This window comes from Bactrocera tryoni, chromosome 1 (assembly GCF_016617805.1).
Source record: "Bactrocera tryoni isolate S06 chromosome 1, CSIRO_BtryS06_freeze2, whole genome shotgun sequence".
NCBI lineage: Eukaryota > Metazoa > Arthropoda > Insecta > Diptera > Tephritidae > Bactrocera > Bactrocera tryoni.
The window spans coordinates 742,827-766,129 of record NC_052499.1 but is presented as its reverse complement, the minus strand read 5'-3'; the positions used below and the strand labels follow the sequence as shown (position 1 = coordinate 766,129).

General features: G+C 33.0%; 10 protein-coding genes across 18 annotated transcripts in view; 6 read left to right on the top strand and 4 right to left on the bottom strand.

Annotated features, from left to right (window-relative positions):
* Window positions 1-7,484, bottom strand: part of LOC120782706 (serine/threonine-protein phosphatase 2A 56 kDa regulatory subunit gamma isoform) — a 29,357-nt gene extending 21,873 nt beyond the window's left edge. The window contains exons 1-2 of one of the 6 annotated variants that reach the window (XM_040115118.1): window positions 7,371-7,484; window positions 1,506-2,062 (exon numbers count right to left, since the gene is read on the bottom strand). In XM_040115118.1, coding sequence (XP_039971052.1) covers window positions 1,506-1,880 — 375 coding nt within the window. In that variant the 5' untranslated portion in view covers window positions 1,881-2,062; window positions 7,371-7,484. Of the gene's footprint in view, window positions 1-1,505; window positions 2,579-4,474; window positions 4,493-6,861; window positions 7,022-7,050; window positions 7,169-7,370 lie in introns of those variants that run through there. The other 5 variants (XM_040115120.1, XM_040115121.1, XM_040115119.1 and 2 more) reach the window with 5 other exon arrangements.
* A 570-nt stretch (window positions 7,485-8,054) lies between these two features.
* Window positions 8,055-8,750, top strand: LOC120782716 (ubiquitin). The gene is made up of 3 exons (XM_040115138.1): window positions 8,055-8,172; window positions 8,228-8,425; window positions 8,496-8,750. Exons 1-3 carry the CDS (start codon window positions 8,125-8,127, stop codon window positions 8,640-8,642), a joined length of 393 nt encoding a protein of 130 aa, XP_039971072.1. The 5' UTR covers window positions 8,055-8,124; the 3' UTR covers window positions 8,643-8,750.
* A 580-nt stretch (window positions 8,751-9,330) lies between these two features.
* LOC120782713 (peroxiredoxin-5, mitochondrial) lies at window positions 9,331-10,438 on the top strand. The gene is made up of 3 exons (XM_040115134.1): window positions 9,331-9,499; window positions 9,781-9,915; window positions 9,972-10,438. The coding sequence occupies exons 1-3, from the start codon at window positions 9,404-9,406 to the stop codon at window positions 10,299-10,301; spliced, it is 561 nt and encodes a 186-aa protein (XP_039971068.1). The 5' UTR covers window positions 9,331-9,403; the 3' UTR covers window positions 10,302-10,438.
* Window positions 10,439-10,539: 101 nt separating this feature from the next.
* On the top strand, window positions 10,540-11,499 carry LOC120782712. 2 transcript variants are annotated; one of them, XM_040115132.1, is made up of 3 exons: window positions 10,540-10,827; window positions 10,886-11,007; window positions 11,073-11,499. In XM_040115132.1, the coding sequence occupies exons 1-3, from the start codon at window positions 10,689-10,691 to the stop codon at window positions 11,496-11,498; spliced, it is 687 nt and encodes a 228-aa protein (XP_039971066.1). In that variant the 5' UTR covers window positions 10,540-10,688; the 3' UTR covers window position 11,499. The 2 variants fall into 2 exon arrangements, with proteins under 2 accessions (XP_039971066.1, XP_039971065.1); XM_040115131.1 differs by having other exon boundaries at window positions 10,540-10,833.
* LOC120782715 (nuclear cap-binding protein subunit 2) lies at window positions 11,333-12,231 on the bottom strand. 2 transcript variants are annotated; one of them, XM_040115137.1, is made up of 4 exons: window positions 12,086-12,231; window positions 11,816-12,033; window positions 11,555-11,760; window positions 11,333-11,409 (listed from the first exon to the last, which is right to left on the bottom strand). In XM_040115137.1, the coding sequence occupies exons 1-3, from the start codon at window positions 12,134-12,136 to the stop codon at window positions 11,562-11,564; spliced, it is 468 nt and encodes a 155-aa protein (XP_039971071.1). In that variant the 5' UTR covers window positions 12,137-12,231; the 3' UTR covers window positions 11,333-11,409; window positions 11,555-11,561. The 2 variants fall into 2 exon arrangements, with proteins under 2 accessions (XP_039971071.1, XP_039971070.1); XM_040115136.1 differs by lacking the exon at window positions 11,333-11,409 and having other exon boundaries at window positions 11,496-11,760.
* On the top strand, window positions 12,232-14,688 carry LOC120782709 (protein phosphatase 1 regulatory subunit 21). The gene is made up of 7 exons (XM_040115127.1): window positions 12,232-12,388; window positions 12,452-12,705; window positions 12,773-13,126; window positions 13,191-13,370; window positions 13,428-13,759; window positions 13,864-14,110; window positions 14,168-14,688. Exons 2-7 carry the CDS (start codon window positions 12,622-12,624, stop codon window positions 14,255-14,257), a joined length of 1,287 nt encoding a protein of 428 aa, XP_039971061.1. The 5' UTR covers window positions 12,232-12,388; window positions 12,452-12,621; the 3' UTR covers window positions 14,258-14,688.
* On the bottom strand, window positions 14,565-15,341 carry LOC120782714 (iron-sulfur cluster assembly 2 homolog, mitochondrial). The gene is made up of 2 exons (XM_040115135.1): window positions 15,194-15,341; window positions 14,565-15,141 (listed from the first exon to the last, which is right to left on the bottom strand). Exons 1-2 carry the CDS (start codon window positions 15,235-15,237, stop codon window positions 14,706-14,708), a joined length of 480 nt encoding a protein of 159 aa, XP_039971069.1. The 5' UTR covers window positions 15,238-15,341; the 3' UTR covers window positions 14,565-14,705.
* A 107-nt stretch (window positions 15,342-15,448) lies between these two features.
* Window positions 15,449-16,693, top strand: LOC120782710 (probable 18S rRNA (guanine-N(7))-methyltransferase). Of its 2 annotated transcripts, none has more exons than XM_040115128.1 (4): window positions 15,449-15,597; window positions 15,655-15,692; window positions 15,765-16,327; window positions 16,385-16,693. In XM_040115128.1, the coding sequence occupies exons 1-4, from the start codon at window positions 15,559-15,561 to the stop codon at window positions 16,570-16,572; spliced, it is 828 nt and encodes a 275-aa protein (XP_039971062.1). In that variant the 5' UTR covers window positions 15,449-15,558; the 3' UTR covers window positions 16,573-16,693. The 2 variants fall into 2 exon arrangements, with proteins under 2 accessions (XP_039971062.1, XP_039971063.1); XM_040115129.1 differs by having other exon boundaries at window positions 15,452-15,597; window positions 15,655-15,696.
* Window positions 16,567-17,638, bottom strand: LOC120782711 (dnaJ homolog subfamily C member 30, mitochondrial). Its single transcript, XM_040115130.1, has 2 exons — window positions 17,192-17,638; window positions 16,567-17,136 (listed from the first exon to the last, which is right to left on the bottom strand). The coding sequence occupies exons 1-2, from the start codon at window positions 17,493-17,495 to the stop codon at window positions 16,724-16,726; spliced, it is 717 nt and encodes a 238-aa protein (XP_039971064.1). The 5' UTR covers window positions 17,496-17,638; the 3' UTR covers window positions 16,567-16,723.
* Window positions 17,639-17,745: 107 nt separating this feature from the next.
* Window positions 17,746-21,415, top strand: LOC120782707 (protein unc-45 homolog B). The gene is made up of 2 exons (XM_040115123.1): window positions 17,746-18,537; window positions 18,595-21,415. The coding sequence occupies exons 1-2, from the start codon at window positions 18,118-18,120 to the stop codon at window positions 21,004-21,006; spliced, it is 2,832 nt and encodes a 943-aa protein (XP_039971057.1). The 5' UTR covers window positions 17,746-18,117; the 3' UTR covers window positions 21,007-21,415.
* Window positions 21,416-23,303: the final 1,888 nt, after the last annotated feature.

Here is a 23,303-nt window from a genome sequence, read left to right as displayed (position 1 = left end):
AGTAAATTTTCATGTCCGTTACCGAGAGGGGTCCTCTTATGAAAGGTAACGAAAATAAAAGTTAGTAAAAGTGTCCGCGTCCGGTTGTGAGAGTATCCGATTGTTAGAGTGGAAATTGTTTCAAAAACTTAACGGTTAAAGTTGGTTCCAGAATTTTTGTACGGTTAAGAGAGGGGACCGCTTATTAGATGTAGAGGTTTCACTGTATACCAGATTTCTTTCATTTTCACACTGTGCTTTGCTTAACATTGCTTTAGTATTTTATGAGATTTTATGTGCATACATTAAACTTATTGAGGACTTTTCATACAATTAAGGTTTTTATGATACATTTCATATAGTAGTTACAGCCAAGAAGTTTGTAACACCAGAAAAAACGTCGGAGACCCTATAAAATGTTTATAAGTATATGTTTAAATAATCAACGGGACAAGCTCAGTCGATTAAGTCTATCTGTCTGTATATATGCGAACAAATACCTCAGTTTTTGAAATATAAATTTCAAATTTTGCACTTTTTTCATTTGACAAAGTATTTTCAAGATGGCAGTCTCCGAGGAAATTGTTCAGATCGGATCTCTAGAGCATAAATCTGGCACATAAACTGAACAGTCAATCTTCTTATAAGAAAGCTTTTGTATTTGTGAGTGTTGCGTTTTTTGTTTTTGTAGTTATTACATAAAGATTTATATGGATGTCGAAGCAATGAAACTGTTAAACAAATTGGAAGCAAAGAAAATATCCATAATTTTTCTATTGATTAACCTCAAATTTTATGTGAAAAATTCACATAACGCAGTGTTCGCTTTTATCTTTGTAGAAAAGTTGTTTTCTTTTTTTCACGAAGTTTTGTTGTACACTTACCTTCATTTTCCCAAACAACAGTATTTTTTTTTGTAATTTGAAATGTTTTTTCTCTTTATATTGACTTAATATCGGAAAAAACTAATTTTCAATCCAAAATCTGAAGTCAAAATTTCAGATTTTTTTAAATGGGGTGGTCTTATGATTGTTGAAATCTCTGAATTTTTTGTTTTCAAAAAATATCTACCTTGGTTTATCTAGGGAGATAATTCATTAAATGACTTATTTAAATAGTTAATTGGCTTAAATTTGCATAACGATTATTCTTGCATAACTTGAGATGATAAACATACTAAATTAATTTGTATATACTCGTATATGTTCAAACGTATTTACCGTTATTTGATTCATTGTTTATTATTAAATCTATGAAGTCAAAAAAAATTGGTAAAGTTATTGACTGCTACTAAATGCACATAAAACATGCGTTTACATAGGATAAGAAATTAAAAACAGACATACTATTATGTTTTACCGAAAAAAATGTTAATACATCAAACAATTTTAGAAACAACAACAATCGAGGCACTCTAGGTAAAGTTACTTCAGTTGTGAGTAAATAATATTTTATTACATTAATTACATGTTTTAGTTTAATGTGTCAAATTCGCTCTCTTATGTGTAGAATAGCGAAAAACTCACCTCGCTAATATTTTGGGTCGCCGCTGCTGATGCCGCCGTTAACATTGTTGAAATGGTTGTAGGTGATGATGTCAATCCAGGCATGTTAGCATTGCTACTGCACCCTGTAACGGCGATTGGTAACTCCACTGTTGTTAGTGATGCTGATGATGAGGAAGATTTTGCCACTACATTTGTTAATATATTATTACTGTTATTCTCTTTGATCCCGTTAGTTGTCACTGTAGTTGTTGTTGTATTATTGTTGTTATTATTATTATTGTTAACAATGCCGTCTGTCTGTTTTATATCCGATGTTGACGTCGTTGCTGCCATAATACCACTTGCTGCTGCCGGCGTCGTCGCTGCTGCTACCGTTTTTGCAGTATTATCCATAATATAACGTCCCAGCTAGACCAGCTAATGCTGCTAAAAGCGAATTCTCTTTTCACTGGTATCGTTGTGACGATTTCGTAGACAAATACGGGTTTATTGATTGTGCAGTTGATCAATATGATGAGGATGACGACGGCAACGACAACGGCGATTATTACAGAGCTGCTGTCAGCGTTAAAAACCTTAAACAATGTTTACGATAGTAACAGCGACGACAACAGTAACAAAAAAAATTACTTAACACACAGCAAAAATGTAAGCCCATATCTTGAAACAAAAATGCACCATAACATGCCGAATGAATATCAACAAACTGGCATTCAATACACTACGACTAACGGATATTTAAAAGATTTTATTGTAAAGGTAATGAAGATAGTCACTTTCATAACAAATGAAATAAGATTATCCGAAAAGCGTACGAGAGAGACTGCAAATCAAATTATGCTGTAAACCGTTAAGACATAATAATGTAAGAATATATAAACAAAACAAAATATCTCACGCATACTTCGTGTAGTGGACAAACAGGTGCGATCTTATAACGATGTTATAACCTCTTGGACACAACATTTTGCCCAACTCTTGTTAACCCGCCAGAAATCAATGGTCATATAGATATGTTTGTATATATAAACATGTATTATATTATGTGTGCAAGCAATAAGTGAAGTAAGCAGCAAAGCATTACAAACGACTCATTGATTACCTTCTACGTAGCACCGAGCGCTGCCCACTACCAATGTATTTTTTCTGCATTTGATTCATACTTACATACAAATGAATATGCATGTACGTATTTGTTTCAGAATAGGTATCCATATCATATTGTTTGCTACACTATTCCCTTAACGTATCTATTAGCTTCACGTTATTTTAAGCATTCTAGCATTGTATCTGTAATACAAAAATGCATACATACGTATGCATTTTAATAAGCCATATGTAGATACTTATAAATGTAAAGTTTCTTTACTTCTAAGGCTGAGAGAAACCCCAAAAGAGCGCAAAAATATGTGAACCTACATACGAATTTACTACATTTATCGATGTATGTATGTACAACTATATTATGCGTGTGCATATAACATCTATGTAAATAACCGTGTTATGAAGTATTTCAGCATTTCACAATTACGGCATACATACATACATATGTACATTTGCACAATGTTTATTCGACTCTAGTTGGTTATACGATTCCTTTACGCATTTTGAATGAATTTATCTATTCGAAAAACAAAATAATATTTTGTCATATGTAGTATGAATACCAAAAAACAAAACACAAAATTTTAACAATTCGATTGTTGCACATTTTGTTAATATAGAATTTTAAATATGGCTAATGCAGAAATTTATATTGAATATAGGACCAAAAACTAATTTGGGAATGCACAAACCAAAATTTTATTTCAAACATATTTTAAAAGCGTTCTTCTTCCGTATACATAACATACATACATATGTATGTACATACATACATTGCAGGCAGTGTAAGGGACGCAACTATCGAATTAATTCAAAGTGTATAAAATTGGTTTGAATCTCTAGTCACTGTGCAACGATGCTTAATGACAGTAGGTTGTGCTTATTCGGTTTTCTGTTAATTATTTCTATAAGGTCTACGTGAATGATATTTTGTTTGTCTTGAGTTGGCAAAATAAGGTGATTATCATTTTTTCTGTTATGATAAATAAATAACCACCTTGGTTTTGTAATAAAAGGAAGAAAAGTTAAAGTTAATCTGTGTATTGCAACTCTGTAGAACGGAAAATTATGGTGATACTATACAAGAAAAGGAAAGTATGTGGGAAAATAGATAAAATTATGGTCCGCTCTAAAAACAATTGGAAGTCGTACAAAAATCTAAAGAAGCTATCACAAAATTTAAATTTAAAAGTTATTAAATTTTTCTGTACATGTTGAATTATAATACTTCGCTTCCTTTTCCTGATTTTTTCCTGTGTTTTGATTATTTGTTTTGTTAATATTGATAATAATTTTAAATAAAGAAGGTATACAATTTTAAATAAACTGTATGTTAAAATTCTTCTATATAGAAAAATAAACGATAAATTCCAAAAACATTGCTAAAGGAATAAGTTGCTATTAATTCTTTCACCAGTGAATGAATGCATGCAAGTACTTTCACGCCCTACTTCCTTTACGGGTACAGTGTACTTCAAAAATAATCCATGCTTTAGACATGTGCTATATTAATTGACATAAGCTTCAGCTTATGTATAGAATTTCTTCATCATTATGTGGATTTTATCCAATCCTTTTAAATATAATGTAGATGTTATTAATTAGTGAAGCACGCTTTATTGGCAGCTGAGTATAAAATCCTCATATACATATTTATGTATCCATATTATTTTAGTTATTGTATTTACAAATGTATTTGCAAGTAATTTTTGAACAACTTTTTGTCGATTGTATTTTCATTGTTTTACTCGTCTAAAATAATTCTGTTAATGAAAATTTTTGTCCATGTGTTTACGTTGCATTATATTATTATTTGTTTTTTTTTTTTTTTTTGCTACTACTATTGTTTCCGTTAGAATTTGTTTATAAGAACTATATCATACATTTACATTCACATTCGCATTAGGCTATAACACATATATTTTTACAGGTCTCTTGTGTTATTTTTAATTATGCATTCACATTCGCGGAACATTAAATTCATTTAATTTTTGACATTTTGATGAAGATGTGAGGTTATTTCTGCAAAGATGAGAAAAAGAAAATAACAAAACTTTATTAGAAGTAATATTAAAGATTGTTAGTTAAAAGTTAAGAAGGTCTAAATTTAACTAGTTTTATTAATAAAATGCATGTGTCTCCGTTAAAAATAATAAAATTGATCGTTTGTAATATAATTAGGGTTTTCACAAGTCTCATAAAGTTATAAGTTATAACGATTCGAAAATATAGCATTGAGAATTGTAAATGTGTAAACTCATTTTTGTATGAAATCCAACAACAATTTTTTTAAACAAGTGTAAAAATTTACAATTTTACAATTTTACGATGCTTTACGACGGGTTGTGAGTACCTCAAATGTATTAAATCAGTTTTCGAATAATTTAGTATTGTTAAAAAAAAGTAAAGACATTCATATTTAGTAATTTGGGTTGGATTGTGATATAAATATGTCGAATTATAAAATTGGAAATTTTCTAAGGTTTGAACTCCATTTTATTTTAATTATCACTTTCACAAGTGAAAAAGTTTTCTAGATCATGTTATATTAGAAGTACGAGAAATTAGGGTTGAAATTATTGCAATCATATTAGATAGATTTTAACAAAAATTACATTTATAATAGCTTGGTTGCTTGTAGCGCCACTAAATAATACATATTACTATTGCAAATTGGATACAGTGATCTTTGTTGAACGTTTGAACATAAACATTACTGTATGCGACAATCGTCATTGACACTTTGACGATCATATCTATACAAAGATTTGATACGATCAACCACTCTAATCAAGAAAATATAAATTGAGAGCCAATTTGCGGATTGAAATCAGGTGTTTTGATAGTAAAAATAACTAAACAAAGTATAATACAAAGTATAATCAGCGGATTACCCCGTTACATCGACCAGCGAAGGATGTTTTATGAATATCAATAACATTGGGTTACAAATCACGAACATAGTACTGTGAAGTAACATCTGTCAAAAGCTCTTAAGGGTTCAAGTAAGACAGAAAATTCTAATAGAAAGATTGTGGTTCTGAAGTAAGATTTATAAGACACTAGGAACTTTGTAAAGATTGGCTTGTGATTCACAAGAGTGACAAACACTTAGGAGGATTTGATATTTACGTCCACAACTTGAACATTATCTTTATCAGACGTGTTAAGTATGTAAAACTTAACTAAATTAAAATATTATAATAATTTTCTTGGCCAAGGTTCATCAAGAGATTAATGCACATATGTACATATGTTGTCGGATAAAATATTTTTCTTGTAAGATAACGTTAAGTTAGATTCTACAGCTAGCTCCATTCTCCATTCTGCTAAGGTCAACTAACATGCTAGATCGTTTTTGTCTACTTATTCGTAATTTTTAAATAATACTTATCAATATAATTGTATTTAATTTGTTTAATGAAAAATTATTTTGGTTGTTGATTTATATATACATATGTATATGTATATGTATGTATATGCATTGAAAAACAGAATTAAAAACACAATTTTGTTTTCTATAAATGCAATTTTTCTGTCACGTATCGATGCTTGAGAACACATTTTACATATTTAAAGGTAAGGGGTGAAATTCAACCAAAATAAAATCATATTAAACAACAACGACACAACTAGCTTACTTTTGTTTTTAAGTATTCAGTGATATTTATTTATGTATCTAAAAAAACACAGTTATATACAAAAACTTAAGTTTAGACTGGGCTCCCTTGAAGTAACCATAAGTACTTATATATCAGAATGATTTCTTATTGGCATTGTACAAAACTTTCGTTATGCGGTCTATTAGGCATAATATGTAACATTTAGGGAGAATTCATTGGCATATAATCTAAAACTCACGTTTAAAAATCGTTTATTTTCATCAAGGTTTTACTCTTAGGATTGGGAATTGAAAAATTTTCAGATTATGTACATGACAATAATTATTTTATGTGAACAATTGAAAACAAGACTGAAATAAAATGACTGCTGAACAGAAGAACTGATCGGCTAGTCCTATCCACTAATACATACATATGGATATGTGTTGTGTACATAAGTTTCCAAATAAAGCAACAAATATATAGAACGACCGATCGTTTTTCAATCATGAACACGCATGGCGACCGAAGCCGAATATATGAAGATTGTAATAGAGAAAACAACATTGAGTTAAAGGAAAGGTAGACAAGTGCAAAAAGTGGTCATAGAAATGATTACGGAAAAGTTTACAATCTTATTTTTTAGATAAATGAAATATTATACGCACCAGCAACTGAAACAAGCGGTTAAATTTTTCCTTGCCCCGGTTTATATTTGAAAACATCAATTAATAATTTCTTAAAGGCATATGCACAACGAATAAACTAAAGCAAAAAAACACACATCTATAATTAGGCAGAATTTGTAGTTAATCGAAAATTATATTCCGATTAGGGCTGCCACAATTTCTTGTTACTTTTTGGCTGTTGTTGTCGTCGCTGTTAGCTATATACACCCGCCTATCATTTGTTCATAATTCACGTTTTTCAATATTTCTTTTTATTAAAATTTGTAATATTTATTCTTTAACACGTTTTTATATTTTTTCACGCACGTCTATAAAAGTTACCACAAATAGTTTACTTCTCACTTCACAATTTCTTTCTTGAAAATCCAGCCGATTTTAACGAGACACGAAAGGGAATCGGCAATATAAGAAAATCGTAATTTCTTTGAACTTTATACTTTCAAAACAATATATGAATTTTCCTGTGATATGATTCCTTAACAATTCACCTTCAATCACGCCCACTATGTACTTTTAAAAAATTGTGGTTAGAACAACTAAAAAATTTAAGAAAATAACTTGCAATTATTATAAATTTCACACACGCTACGTTGCAATCAAAAAGAGAGAGCCAAATGAAGACTGACCAAATGTAGAAGAATATGAATACAGCAGGCCCAACGATAATGACAGTAATTGGCAACTATGATGACGAAAAGATAAAAGAGAAGAAACTGCTGAAAAAGGAAGCGAATTACAATGGCAATACTATTGTTAGTAGAGTTTCTCGAATTCCACATATATTTATATAAATTTATTTCGAAAATAGTTCTAAACGTAAAAATTACTGTTATAATGCAAGGACGCTATAAACGTAATAAAGAATACTTAAGTTATGAAGTGTTATTTATTTTATTTTTTTGATCTTGATTCTTTACTGTCCACAATACCACCTATTTCAGTATGTAGTTGGTATTCAAATACTAACTGTCAGAATTTTTTAAGTTAATAAGTGTTTTTCAACAAAACAACCGACGTGTTGAGGGGGCTGACTGCATTAGACCAGAATTTTGCCATATTTATATGTGTTAAATAATTACTGGATAACATCAAGGAATTACTAAGAGCGAGTGGAAACGTGGCATTAGTCGTACTTTTTAGTTCACAATAAATTTTTCTCATCGGCGCTATCATATGTTTGGAGTGTTTTTTGTGGAATAGTAACTAATATTTAGTAATTTTTGTTTTATTTTAAGATAAAACATGCAGATAACAATAAAGATTTTAAAAGGACAAGACGTTACATTAGACGTGAGGTCCAGTAATGCAAATCTAATTCATTTATAACGAAAAATTAATTTCATAGGTCGAGCCGCATACTTTAATATCAGATATGAAAAAGGAAATTGAAAGTAAATTGAATATACCATTACCAGAGCAAAAATTGCTATTGCTTGGACGTACATTGAAAGATGAGAATACTGTGTCCGCATATCCAAATTTACATGAAGGATGTAAACTAAATTTGGTAGTGATGCGACCACGAATAGAAGGATTGCGAGAGGTAAAAGGATAAAAACATTAAATTAAATTGTTAATGTATCATACTAACAAATTTTATTTTATGGTCGCAGATCCTACAGAAATCGTTTCGAAAGTACTATAATGAACCACAAGCTGACAACTTGGTTACTGCTTTTATGACCGATTTTGAAACGAATTTAAAACAAATGAGTGTGGACGATATTGAACGTTTATCTGAGAGTTTATTACTTGTTTAAATTAGAAAACTCCATCGATACAGTTGCAGTTTCGAAGTAGAAATTGATATAAATTTCTTTTATATTTGATAAAGTTATATGGAAATTGAAAGAATTTATTTTTCACGTTGGATATAAAACTTTAAAAAATTTGGTATTTCCCATATTTTTTTGAGTACGTATCCATATAATAAAAAAAATCACTTCGGTTAAAGTATTGTCTAAAATTGTCGTTGTGATTTTTTTTCTTTAGAGAAGTTTGAAAAGTAAACATGCAACAATAGGAATATGCCCACTCAGTATTTATATTTTACCGTAGAAAACTAGTACGAATGGCATTACGCAAACCAACTTGAAATAAAACTTCTTCCCTGAACTTTATTTTAATAAAGCAGATACACCACGCGGAAACTATGCGCGATCGATTTCCTTTCAAATCACACCTTGTTTTACAACAAAAAAATTAGACTTATCATTTGACTATCAGTTTTAATTGACTTACTGATTTTGGTGTGGTGAGTTATCCTATTAATAAGAGCAGCGTGATTTTTCTTTGTTAAGTTCGTTATTATTGTTCAGTATAAGATAATTCCATCTGAAACATAAATGCTCAGTAAAATATAAAGGTTTTAGAACTCTATCCACCAATATTTTATAACACATATTTGTTAATACTACCCCACAGTACTGGATGAATTTTCATTCAACTGTCACCGCGAAATTTTACGAATCGAAGCACACAAAGTAGACGAAAAGTGAAAAACATATCACAAAACTTTAAAATGCAGTCGCGTATCTGTACCGTTGCCATTCCTCAATTTTCAAGGAATTTGGTTCGTGCGTTTTCCAAGTCAGCAAATAAAATGGCTCCAATAAAGGTTTGTTATAAAAATTACAATTTAGAAAGTTTACTAAAGTGTTTGAAAAATTGAATATATTTTATTATGTTATTACATAACTTTTAATAATACATGATATGTTATTACAATCGTAGAAGAAAAGCATTCCAATGCAAAATTGATTTCTTATTTCGGTTGAAGATTTCTTTATTCAAGGTCATGGGTAATATCGACCTATGTATTATATTACAGTTACCTAAAACTAAAATACTATATTACAGTGTGTTCTTATTGGTGTTTCTATTGGTTTGTATTTGTAGGTTGGTGACAAACTCCCTTCAATAGATCTCTTTGAAGATTCGCCGGCAAACAAAATAAATACCGGGGATTTGACATCAAATAAGAAAGTGATAATCTTTGCAGTACCTGGTGCATTTACGCCTGGCTGCTCCAAGGTGGATATAGAGCTCAAGTCTACAATTTACGATAATTCATTACGTCTTTTTTTCAGACCCACTTACCAGGGTTTGTGTCGAATGCTGATTCGTTGAAAAGTGATCAAGGCGTTAATGAAATCGTTTGCGTTTCTGTAAATGATCCATTTGTTATGTCCGCTTGGGGTAAAGAACACAATACTGCCGGTAAAGTCCGTATGTTGGCTGATCCTTCCGGCTTATTTGTTAAGGCTTTAGAACTAACAATTGACCTACCACCGCTGGGTGGTCTACGTGCAAAACGTTTCTCAATGGTTGTAGAAAATGGCGAGGTGAAGGAATTGAACGTTGAACCCGACGGCACTGGGCTAAGCTGTTCTTTGGCAAACAACATTGGAAAACATTAAATATTTTAAGTATGTTCAGGTACATAAGTATGTATGTATGTAAAATGACGTATAGTTTAAGATATTACTGTTACAAAGGAAAATATTGTAGTTGCTTGATCCGTAAATAAATATACATACATACGAATATGTGTAAATGGAAATTGTTTATAGTTTAATGAAAAAAAGTTTCACAACGTGGGAGTTTGCAATGTTTAAAAATTCTTAATCAACTGAATAGTGATAGTTGAATAGAGAAATAATCAGCATACTGATAAAGAATTAAATTTTATGCCAAAAACGTGATAAGTTGGTATTTGTTCACGTGTAGAATTATTGTGAATGGGAGATAAATAGTCATAGGCGTCATCATAATTATAAAGCCTATTCCAAAAGTAGTGTTAACATATGTACAGATGTACAATGCTGTTCTTAAGTCGTTCAATAGCTGTTATTTGTGTACATTTTTTGATTATTGCGCATAATAAGCATACAATAAATGGTCAAGGAGTGGAAAATGAAGGAAATAAATCTGTGCTATCGGCAAGTCTTTGTGAGTGAATATTCTTTATAGTTTGGATTTAAAATAATTATAAAATCTACAGATTCAAAGATATTTAAGGAACGCCGTAATGAGCATCAAACAGTAATAAAAAACATGATCACATCAGAAAATTATGAAAAAAACTTTAAGCTGTTAAAGCTAGCCTATGGTCAAATCTTTCAAGTAATATAAAAAAAATAAATTAAATTCACACAGCAAGTAATCATCAATTTTATTTCTTACCATAGCTTATCAGGGACAGTAATATTACAATGACATCATATGCCTATGAACCTTTACGGGACGGATTTGCTCAAAATAGTAATTTACAGGATGCAGTCAGCACCGTAATGGAAAATTGCTGCATAGCTGCCGAAAGTCTTATACATTTTCCAGAAATAAGTTATAGAATTTTTGGTAAACAATATTTGGAATGGAAATTGATGCTGAATTGGTGTTATGAGTTTGTAAACTCTTTTCCCCACATAATTGATGAATCTACTGCCAAATTGATGACAATTTTATTTCAAGAGATCAACGAAGAATTTCGTAATCCTGAATATGTAAATCCTTACCATGAAGCATCTAAACATCAAGAAAAGAAAAAGGAAAATAAACGCCATAAAAAGCTTAAGAAAGGTCCATCTTTAAGCGGAGGCAAAAAAGAGTTATAAATTTTTTTGTTTATATTGTATATTACGTATAAATCCTAAAGTTAAAGGTAAAATACCACAAAATTAACGATTGTCGGTGTTTGGTGCAATTTTTTGCTGCAACAATTTGCCATAGCCTCCTCGTCCGGCATCATAGTCTGTTCGGTATTCATCTCGCACTTGTCCACCAGTCTTGCCGCGACCATACTGACGCCCCTCAATAAAGCCGGCATCCCAATCAACTCGTATTAGGCGATCATCCAGTCGTGTTCCGTTTACGTATCTAATATAAGAAATAATTTTGTAAAACGTTTCTAGTATTGAATTAATTTACTTACCGCATGGCCATTTCTGCGTCTGTACGTACATAATATTCAACAAAACAAAATCCGCAAGGTGTTTTTTTGTACTTATCTAAACCCATCACTATACGTCTCACTTCACCGCAACGGGAAAATAACTCGTGAATTTGTTCTTCGGTTGTGTAAAATGACAGATTCCCAACATATAATGTACACGATTCACGGAGTGAACGCTCTTGATCAGACCGTGAGCCCTACAAAGGAGTGAAAAAGTTAAACAATAATATAATTTTTTTAAATACTTACTTTGAAATGCTGATCGCGATATGAGCTTAAGTCTACTGATCCCGCTGACATTTCTTATGTTGAGAATTTTATTTCAATAAGTTTTTGCGGTAAATTTTTGTTTATGATTGTAAAATAGTCGGCAGCTTTCAGTGAAGAAACGTCAATTTTTATCGAAATGTCAAATTGCATTTCAATGTAATGGATAGTTCACAATAGGCTTGAACTAAGATAAGAAAAATGAATATGGTGATCTTAGTTGCCTGCTAAACATAAATTAGCTCCAAACGAATTAAATAAAAGACACTATATCAGGGAAGAATTGTAATAATTAGAATAACTTTATTATTCGAATAAATATTTTACTAAGATACCCGCGCGTTATAGATATTAACGATGTTCTGGTAGAAAGGAATGAAATATCACAAATCTAATGTTTCTGGAAATTATGGATAAATTTCGTTTCGCAAAGATCATTAAAGGATTAATATCATAGAAAAAGTGCAAAAGAAATAACATATAACGTAAAATATCAGGGTGCGATATTGTCATTAACCATGCTCAGTAGAATGGATGGTAGTTCAGAATTAACGGAGGCCCAACATAAAAAATATCAAAAGCTTGCTAGTGAATACTCAAAAGTACGCCCCTGCGCAAGAATCATTCTTTTAACTAAATTAATTAATATTTTTACTTTATTTACTAAAGCTACGAGCCAGGGCTGGTGTACTTCGAAATGCTGTTTTGGATGAACAATCAAAAGGAGAAAGTTTACGTGAACAACTACGACAAAGTGAAACTGCACTCCGTCGATCTGAGCAGGAAGTCGATTCATTAGGTTTTCGTAATAGGCAACTAGAGCACAGAGTCGCGGCCCTTCAAGATGAAATTGCAAAGAGAGAGGGACGTATTAAAACTGATAAAGAATATGTACGAAAACATACAATAGCTGGAAAAGGGGATGTTCCTGGAACAGTTGGGGAAGGGGATATGGGACAAGACGCTCTAATTTTCGAAGAACTTCAGAAGAAGATCATGGAAAATGCAGAACTAACTACAATGGTTATCTTAGTGCCTTTTACATTATATATAAATGATATGAAATAAATAATATTTTCCATTCAAGGTTGACGACAAGGAACATGAGCTTCAAATTCAGGGTGAACGTTTGCTGAATTTGCAAAAAATGCTAGAAAAGCGAAACACAGAATTCACAGAGTCCGAAAAGCATTTCCGCAGAGATTTCGAAGTATTGCAAAAGAGAAACACAGAGCTCGAAAGTAAGCTCGTTGACGCGATTAGTATGGTAAAAGTGAGAAGTGTGTGTATTTATATATGTAACTGATTATATATATTCTTTCAGTTGGGTAGTGAAGATGCTCTGAGTGCTTCTGGTAGTGATCATACACCATTACATGTTGCTGCGCAACAACATGATCAATCAACATTATCTACAACATCAGTACCAACAGCTGAAGAACGCATTTGCAATCTGGAAAAAGAAATGGTTCACTGGCGGACACAATATGAAATTTTAAAAATCAATGAAGCGATAACGTTAAATGAGACAAAAAATGGGTTGTATGACAATAATATTCCATGCTCGTCTGCTATTATTCCAGAGTATAGCAATTGTAGCTGTAGCAGTACAGCAGCTGGTTTAATAGTTAAATCTAGCTCAGCGGAAGCAAAAAGGTATACAAAACACACCTTTTAATGTTGAATACAAAAAAATAATAATTTTTTTATATATGTACATATATGTAAACGTCTTAATTTACAAAATTTATAAATAATAGCTCACGCGACTCATATAAGGAACCGACATTACCGCCCACAAAAGAACAAATTCTTTATGACAGTTTTAGTAAAAAATTTGAACATCTTTTGAAATCTAAGTACTTGGCTGAATCTCGAATGTTTTCATATGAAACGGAAGTGGAACATTTTCAAATATGTTTGGAAAATGCGACGCATGAGTTAAATTCAAAGGATGAGCAGATAGAAAGCATAAATCAGGCATTAAAAATGCTAGAGGAGGATTTGGTAATAATAGAATATATTTAAAGAAATAACTATATATTCATTATTGTTTTTAATAAGGCTACCACACGCATTAATTATGAAGAACAAATTAGTGTGCTTACGGAACAGGTAATTAACTTAAGTGAGCAACTAGCCGCCTCAAAGTAGAAGCAATTTCTTTGAAACCGTAATATAACTCACAAATAAACACCGTTCAAAGGATAAACAATATTTGTAAACTTTTCGAAGGTAGATACCGTACTTCAATATTGTAACGTGCGCAAGTATATAAGATTGTATTTTAATTAACTTAGTACACGATAATTGTTGATCATTTAGATATTCTGAAATTTTATGCAGTGACAACTATCGATCACTGGAACAATTTCTTAATATATACACATTGTGTATGTAACTTGAAAAATGTAAAATTTTGTGTATCCTGTAAAACTTTGTAAATTAAAAAGGAAACATATATTTAATAACAAGCAGAATAATTTATATTACTATATGTGTAACTTTGTAACATTTATAACAATTGATAAATGGCAATATATATGAAATTTATGAAAGCATAATAAAACTCAATTTATCATCGATATTTTCATAGTTATTTCTAATCTAATTTGATAGAAAAAGAAGAGCCGCATGAACAACCGTGCTCCGCCTGTGGATTAGCGAGTATTCGAAAACCAGATCTGATTAATTCCGTATGATAGTCGACAGTAGCACCAGAACAGTATTCTAAAGATAGATTATCAACCACAACTTTTGCACTTCCCTCGCCGAAAACAACATCATCACTTTTCAATTTGGAGTCCAAATCAAATTTATATTGAAAACCAGAGCAACCCCCACCTTCTACAGTGATACGTAGGAATGTTTTACCATTTTCTGAAATTTCCTGTAGCCGTTTAGTACAAGAATTGCTAATCATTAGCTCCGCATCGCCTGAAGGAGTCTTAGAATCTTCAGAGGGGACTTTCGAGTTAACATCAGCTTTCATTGTAGATAAGTTTTGCAATGTGTTACGCGTGAATACAAATATTTGTCTAAAAAAATATTCATATAAGTGAAATACTCTTGCAGTTAATTCATTTTTACCTGTGTCGCATAGGACTAATACACTTTCTCAATGCAAAAGCCATTGTTAATCCTTTCTCACTTGCAAAGTTTATCTTTATTTATTATACAGATTTTCAATTTCAAATGCTAATAATTTCTTATGTTATGCGAAAATAAAATCAAAACAAAACTTGCATAATCACACTGAACACCCTGCTAACAACAGCTGTTTTACTAAAGAATCAAAACAATAAATACTGAATAAAAGGAAAACTAGAAGAATTTGACAAATTCGTATAGCCTTGCCGACATATCCACGTGCATGTCACATTTGAAAACAAAATAATAATACAAGGAAAGTAGTAGAAAGCTCTATCTTATTGTAACAATAATTAATTACAAATATGGCAAGAAGGCCTGAACATTTGGCACCTCCTGAGATTGTAAGAACATTTCGTCATTCTTCTAAACTAAGTAATAACTTTTCCTAATCCTTGCAGTTCTACAATGATGATGAAGCTAAAAAATACTCTGCCAAGTAGGTAACTCCTGCATTATTATATTAAATATATGTATATTCCTGTATTCCGAAATTTGATATTTCTTAAAGCACACGGATAATAGAAATTCAAATTGAGATGGCAGAGAGAGCCTATGAATTACTTACCCTTAATGAAGATGAGCAGTGTCTGATATTGGATATTGGTTGTGGCTCTGGTCTATCAGGAAGTGTGTTAGAAGACAATGAGCACATTTGGGTAGGTGTTGACATATCTAAATCAATGTTAGATATAGCTGTTGAACGTGATGTAGCTGGAGATCTTGTGTTGACAGACATGGGAGACGGTATGCCATTTAGGCCTGGTACCTTCGACGGTGCCATATCGATATCTGCGTTGCAATGGTTGTGTAATGCGGATAAAAGTACACATAATCCCCATAAAAGATTATATAAATTCTTTTCAACTTTATTCTCCTGTTTGACACGTACAGCTCGTGCTGTATTTCAATTTTACCCGGAAAATGCAGACCAAATTGAAATGGTCACCTCACAAGCCATGAAAGCTGGATTCTATGGTGGCTTAGTGGTTGATTATCCCAATTCCACCAAAGCGAAGAAGTATTTTCTAGTATTGATGACAGGTGGTACTACACCGATGCCAAAAGCGTTAGGTAAGTAAGCGTTGTGATTTTGAAAATTTAGAATCTAATGTTAATTTTAAATTTAAGGATCGGAGGAAGAAGAAAAACGAATAAATTATATTAAAAAGCGTGATATGTGTCGAGAAGCTCGAGGTAAACCGATGAAAAAATCAAGAGAGTGGATATTAGCTAAAAAAGAACGTAGGCGACGCCAAGGGCGTGACACCCGACCAGATACAAAATATACGGGACGAAAACGTAGCGGAAAATTTTAGTTCGAAAAATCAAAATGAGCTCTTATTTACATTACAATTTGTCTAACTTAGCAACCCTTTCTTTACAATTCTTCGTTTATAATAATAACAAAATCTTTAAAACATACAGTAAAAAATTCAACATTTCCCCTTATATCTTTCTTTATCACAACTACGTTTCGGCCGGAGGCGATTTGGTACCAATGTTCCGCTCTGTAGAAGCTTGAATGGATCGCTCTTTTGGTGCATCTAGTGACGATTCAGTGTAGAATATTGCGTACATTGCCACAACTATGAAAACAAAACTGAAGAGTACCATTTCGTTTTGTAAAGCAAATGCATGGTCGCGGCGTTGTGCTTGCTTTCGATCAAATCTTACTTTAGCATCTTTTCGTCTTTGGAAAGATTTTCCGTAGTGTGCGCGGGACCATTCATCAAAGTCATATATAGGGGTTCGTCCCATTTCATCCGCAACTTGCGATTTTTTAAAACGAGATTTGTAAAACTTCGTTTCGGGATCATCTTCTACCTCTGGCTCATATTCAGTTGGCCTTGTATACGTAGCTCCCGCTGTATGTATAACACCTGTAAAATGAAAATGTATCAAATTTACAACTTTTTAATGAAACAATGTGTATACCTTTATCATATAATCTTCTAAGTCGGTAGTTACCAAGTACTTCATATGCCTGCGAAATTTCACGAAATTTTTTTGCAGATATTTCACATCCTTTATTTTTGTCAGGATGATATTGCATGGAAAGTTTATAATATGCTGATTTGATTTCATTCTGCGTCGAGCTCTGTGTTATTCCAAGAGCTTCATAATAATTGGTGCTTCTCCAAGGAGAACTTGTACAAATATACTGCACATTACCAATGTTGTTAAAAATGTGCGTCGGTAAGAAGCTGCGAAATATTAACTGACACTTGGTGTTATACATTGCACGATCCACCGAGTGGGCTGCACTTTCTCTGATTTTTTGAAATTGTTTTTATTATGATTATATCATTATGGTACGTTCAAGGGATTTTGAGAATTTTTGACAAAGTACATATTACAGCTGAAAGTAATACTGCTGTCATTTAAACACTTTTCTTTATCGCAGTTCTCTAAAATTAAAGAATGGTATGAGTGAGTAATGCTATGAAATGTCAAAGCAAAATCGACTAGAATTAAAAAAGTGTGTTGAAAACAAACGAAAGTAAAATGAAGAAGAAAATGTCGAAGAAATTTATTAATAGATTTTTTATTGGTTTGTAAAACAAGGCATTTGAGCATGAAATTTTGTGAATGAGCTTTTCTAAGTTTTCATGAAGTTTCGGGAAAACTGTCAATTTTACGCGAGCAACGTAGAATGTTATCGAGAATATTCTACAGTCAGAAAATCTAAAATTATTCATGTGCCACCCGACCTTATAAAAGTGGCCAGCAAGACAGCAGATGGAAGAAATTAATTGAATCTTGAAATATAGGCGTGACATAATAATATTTTTATTATATACTTTATTTAAATTTTAATTAAAATTTTATTTGGAAGTTTGAATTATTACAAAATTGAAATAATGACTGTTGAAGGCGAAATAGAAGCTGTTAACTACAAAGATGAGGGCAATAACGCTTTCAAATCTGAAAGATGGGAGGAGGCTGTTTCATGTTATACAAATGCTATAGCAGCTGGTGAAAAGCATAAGGAGTTACCCATTTTTTATAAAAATCGAGCTGCAGCTTACTTAAAACTAGAGAAATATAAAGATGCTCTCAATGATTGCACCGAGTCTTTACGTATTTCACCAAAAGATCCAAAAGCTTTATTTCGACGTGCGCAGGCCTGTGAAGCCTTGCAGAAATTTGAGGAAGCTTACAAAGACGCTACTGATTTGTTTAAAGAAGATCCTACTAATAAATCAGTACAACCGATGTTGCAACGCTTACATCAAATAGTGCAGGAGCGCGTGGCACAAAATGCAAAAACTTCAACTAAGGTATATTTTGTATATAATATTTCACAGAAATGAAGTGAAATTAATAAAATATTTTAGGTCAATCAAATGATGGATATCACTTTTGACATGGGAACTCCTTCAGATAAACGTCGTTCGGGTGCCAATAATTTATTAGTTTTAGCTAAAGAAGAGGTCGGCGCACACTTGCTTTTTAATGCTGGATGTATTACGAAAATTTCTACAATTACCAAAATAGAAAAGGATCCTGAAATATACTGCAATCTCATTCGCGTCGTTGGTGAATTATGTGGAGGATCCGTGGATCGCACAAAGGCAGTATTGAGAGAATTGGGTGTACCATGGTTCCTACATGTCTTAGACCACAGGCACGAAGAACGTGTTACGGCAGCCCAATACTGTTTACAAGCCATTATTAATTCATTGTCGGGCATGGAAAACAAGCCAGAAAGCAAGCCAAAAAAAGAACTTTGTGAGCAGAATAAAAAAGAAATTGATACACTCCTTACTTGCTTGGTTTACACCATAACTGATCGGACTATTTCCGGGCCAGCACGTGATGCTATCATCGAGTTATTGACGCGGAATATTCACTATACAGCCTTAGAATGGGCGGAGAGGTTAGTTGAAATTCGTGGTTTACATCGACTATTAGATGTATGCTCCGAGTTAGAGGAATACAAATACGAGAGTGCCATGGAGATAACACCTTCCTCGCGTACAATTGCTTCGGTGTGCATGGCTCGAATTTTCGAGAACATGTACTATGATGAAGCAAGAAAGCGTTATTCAGATCAGATTGATGAGTATGTTAAAGATAAACTCTTAGATCCTGATATGGAATCAAAAATTCGGGTAACAGTTGCTATAACTTCTTTGTTGTCTGGTCCATTAGACGTGGGAAATCAAATTATAGCAAGAGAAGGCATTTTACAAATGATTTTGGCCATGGCCACAACTGATGATGAGTTGCAACAACGAGTTGCTTGCGAATGTATAGTAGCTGCAGCTTCTAAAAAAGACAAAGCGAAAGCATTGTGCGCTCAAGGTGTAGATATATTGAAAAACCTGTATAAATGTAAAAACGACAATATACGTGTGCGTGCGTTGGTTGGTCTATGCAAACTTGGCAGTTACGGGGGCCAAGATGCTGCCATACGACCGTTTGCTGATGGAGCTACAAGTAAATTAGCCGAAGCGTGTCGTCGTTTCTTAATCAAACCTGGTAAGGATCGTGATATTCGCCGTTGGGCGGCTGATGGGCTGGCCTACCTTACTCTCGATGCTGAGGTAAAAGAGAAACTGATAGAGGACAAACCGGCGATTCATGCTCTCATTGATTTGGCACGATCCGGCGACCAGTCCTGTCTTTATGGAGTCGTCACCACATTTGTTAATCTCGTTAATGCCTACGAGAAGCAAGAGATGTTGGAAGAGATGATAGAACTAGCGAAATTCGCCAAGCATCATATACCAGAAGAACATGAATTGGATGATACGGACTTTGTGAATAAACGAATTACTATGCTTGCTAATGAAGGTATAACAGGAGCATTGTGTGCACTTGCTAAAACTGAAAGTCACAACTCCCAGGAACTTATTGCCCGGGTACTAAACGCTGTATGTGGTTTACAAGAGCTACGCGGTAAGGTTGTGCAGGATGGTGGAGTCAAAGCATTGTTACGAATGGCATTAGAGGGTACAGAAAAAGGAAAACGTCAAGCTTCACAAGCGTTAGCGCGCATCGGTATTACAATCAATCCTGAGGTAGCATTTGCTGGGCAGCGTAGTTTGGATGTTATAAGACCACTGTTGAATTTACTGGCTCAAGATTGTACCGCATTGGAGAACTTTGAATCACTTATGGCCCTAACAAATTTGGCAGCGATGAATGAGAGTGTAAGGCAACGTATAGTGAAGGAACAGGGCGTTTCGAAAATCGAAATTTACCTAATGGAAGATCACTTATACCTAACGCGGGCAGCGGCACAATGCATCTGCAATATGGTTATGTCAGATGAGGTTGTGAAAATGTTCGAAAAACCTAATGATCGTGTCAAGTTTCTTGCATTGCTATGTGAAGAGGAAGATGAGGATACTGCAAAAGCTTGTGCTGGGGCGCTAGCTATGTTAACGTCAATTTCCAAAATATGTTGCGTAAAAATATTAGAAATTAGTTCTTGGCTACAGGTTTTGCATACGTTAATTGCCAATCCAAGTCCCGATGTCCAACATCGTGGCGTGGTAGTTGTATTAAATATGATCAATGCAGGCGAGGATATTGCCAAGAAGCTTTTCGAAACAGATATTATGGAACTTCTTAGCGGTTTGTCACAGTTGCCAGATGACACGCGTAATAAAGCTCGAGAAATCGCACAACAGTGTTTAACTGCAGCAGAGCGCTACAATCTTATTGAAAAGTCGGTCGATGCTATGGTGCCGGATGTCTTCCAAGAGGCGGCGCGAATTGAAGAAATAGACGAGCAATAATCTGGTTCTTACGTGTTATGGAGAGATTACAATAAGTGCCAAAAGAATTGGATATTTTTAAGCTTTTACAATTTACCCGTTGCTCTTTTAGTTTTGTAGTATGTAGTACTAGTATGCAATCACTCATTCATTTTATGATTCACAAAAATTTATTCATTAAAAATTTGTATGAAATTACAGAAAATGTTCAGATTTATTCTTGAAATTTGCAAGGAGCAAATAATATTGCTTTGAAAAATTATATATTAATTTGCACATACAATGTACATACATAGGTGCATATATTACAATACAAATACATCTTTTCATATACACATTTACACTTATTTCTTTAATATTTGTTTCTGTTTCCCAACGATATTTTGTAAAACTGCTTGGCGATTGGCAAGAATAAAAGTATTGAAAATTGCCTAATTTGCGTTAACTTCAGTTGCACTCAAGTTGTAATACCCTCTACAAATAAAAAAAATCTATACAAGTACTTGATGGTGACCGGTCAGCTACTATATGTATGCTATAGACTCCCTATCGTGTGACTCCTTCAATCTATTGCTCTAGAAAATAATACGAGGTGCAGAGCTAAATAGAGAAGGTACAATATTCTATAAGAGTACAGCTGCTTGCGTACGCCGATGATATTGATATCATTAGCCTCAACAACCTCGCCGTTAGTTCTGCTTTCTCCGAACTGGATAAGTAAGCGAATCATATGGGTCTGTTTGTGAACGAACAGTCATCGCATTCGCGACTTGGTTCATACGTCACTGTTGACAGTCATAGTTTTGAAATCGTAGATAATTTCGTCCATCTTGTAACCAGTATCAATACCAACAACATTATCAGCCTTGAAATCCAACGCTGACTCACGACTACTTGGACTAAGTAGGCAATTGAAAAGCAAAGTTTTCTCTCGACGAACAAAGGCTAAACTCTACAAGTCCCTCATCATTCGCGTTTTACTATATGGTGCGGAGGGTCTTCGACGTTTCCTTCTAGGAGTTGGAAACTCCGTCTCTCTCTGTTCAGGCTATATTGAAAAGGTACAAATTGATTCTTTACTAATATAATATAAAAGAGTATGAACAACTGAGGAATTAAATTTGTATATTGTACAATTATATGTATTCTGGTACATATGTACTTGTATATCAACACAAAAACTACATTCAAATAACTATTTTGGCTTACAAAGATGTTTAATGTTGTAGTTAATGTACATATGTGAAATGGACACATTACGCAAACCATCGGCGAATTCACCTGTTGCATGATTTACCTAAGTTTTTATTTTTTGTTGTTGTAGCGGGTAGAGTAGATTTACTTTTTTCAATAGCCTTTTTTGACAGATCACGCGTGAGTCGTGCAAAGCTGCCTCGTAATTTTTGTTTCGTATTGTTTGGCATTTCATTTAACTTTATTACGAAAATTCACGTTCTATAAGGAATGTGTTTCGCGCGCTTCGCTCAACTTATTGTCGACGTAATCAGCCTACTGAGCTTCTATTCGCCACACCCTCACCCATTAGATCACGTCCAGCACACAGAGAAGTAAATACGGCAGACGTAGCTGAAAGTGTACACCAAGACCGTTTAGAGTCGATTCGGCGATGTTTGCAGCAACTCGGACTGATGTTCGGAATGACTTGGCTTGTTTTACGTAAAGATCTTAAACTGAAAGCACATAAAGCTTGTACAAGAACTGAAGCCGCTCGACCTTCCCAAGCGACATCGTTTCGCTCTACGGACTATTGAAAAGTTTCAAGAAGATCCGACGTTTACGAGCTAAATTTCGTTCAGTGATGAGGCCTATTTTTGGCTCAATGGATATGTAAACAATCAAAATTGTCGCATTTGAACGAAGAGCAAACTGAAGAGATTCAATAATTGCCATTTCATCCAGAAAAAACAGCGGTTTGGTGTGATTTGTGGGCCGGTGGAATCACCAGTTTCTTCAAACAACAGACCAACATCAAACCTTAGGACATTTTAGCTAATATCAAGTAAATCAATTTATCCATATTTTCAAAGTATTCAAGTACATATGTATATGTATATTTATAATAAAATAAAATTTACAATTTCTAATATAATCTAAATTATGTATGAACACTTCATGTAAATATATTACAATTGTTTTTAAATTAAGTTCTTCCTATTTATTCAAAGATTTTTTAACTGATTTTATACATATTCAATAACACATCCCTGGAATGTTAACATTTTTAACTAAAAATAAATTTAGACGTGCTTATTTAAAATAATTGTAAAATGTTATTTCAGGAGCTGTATTTGTAAATT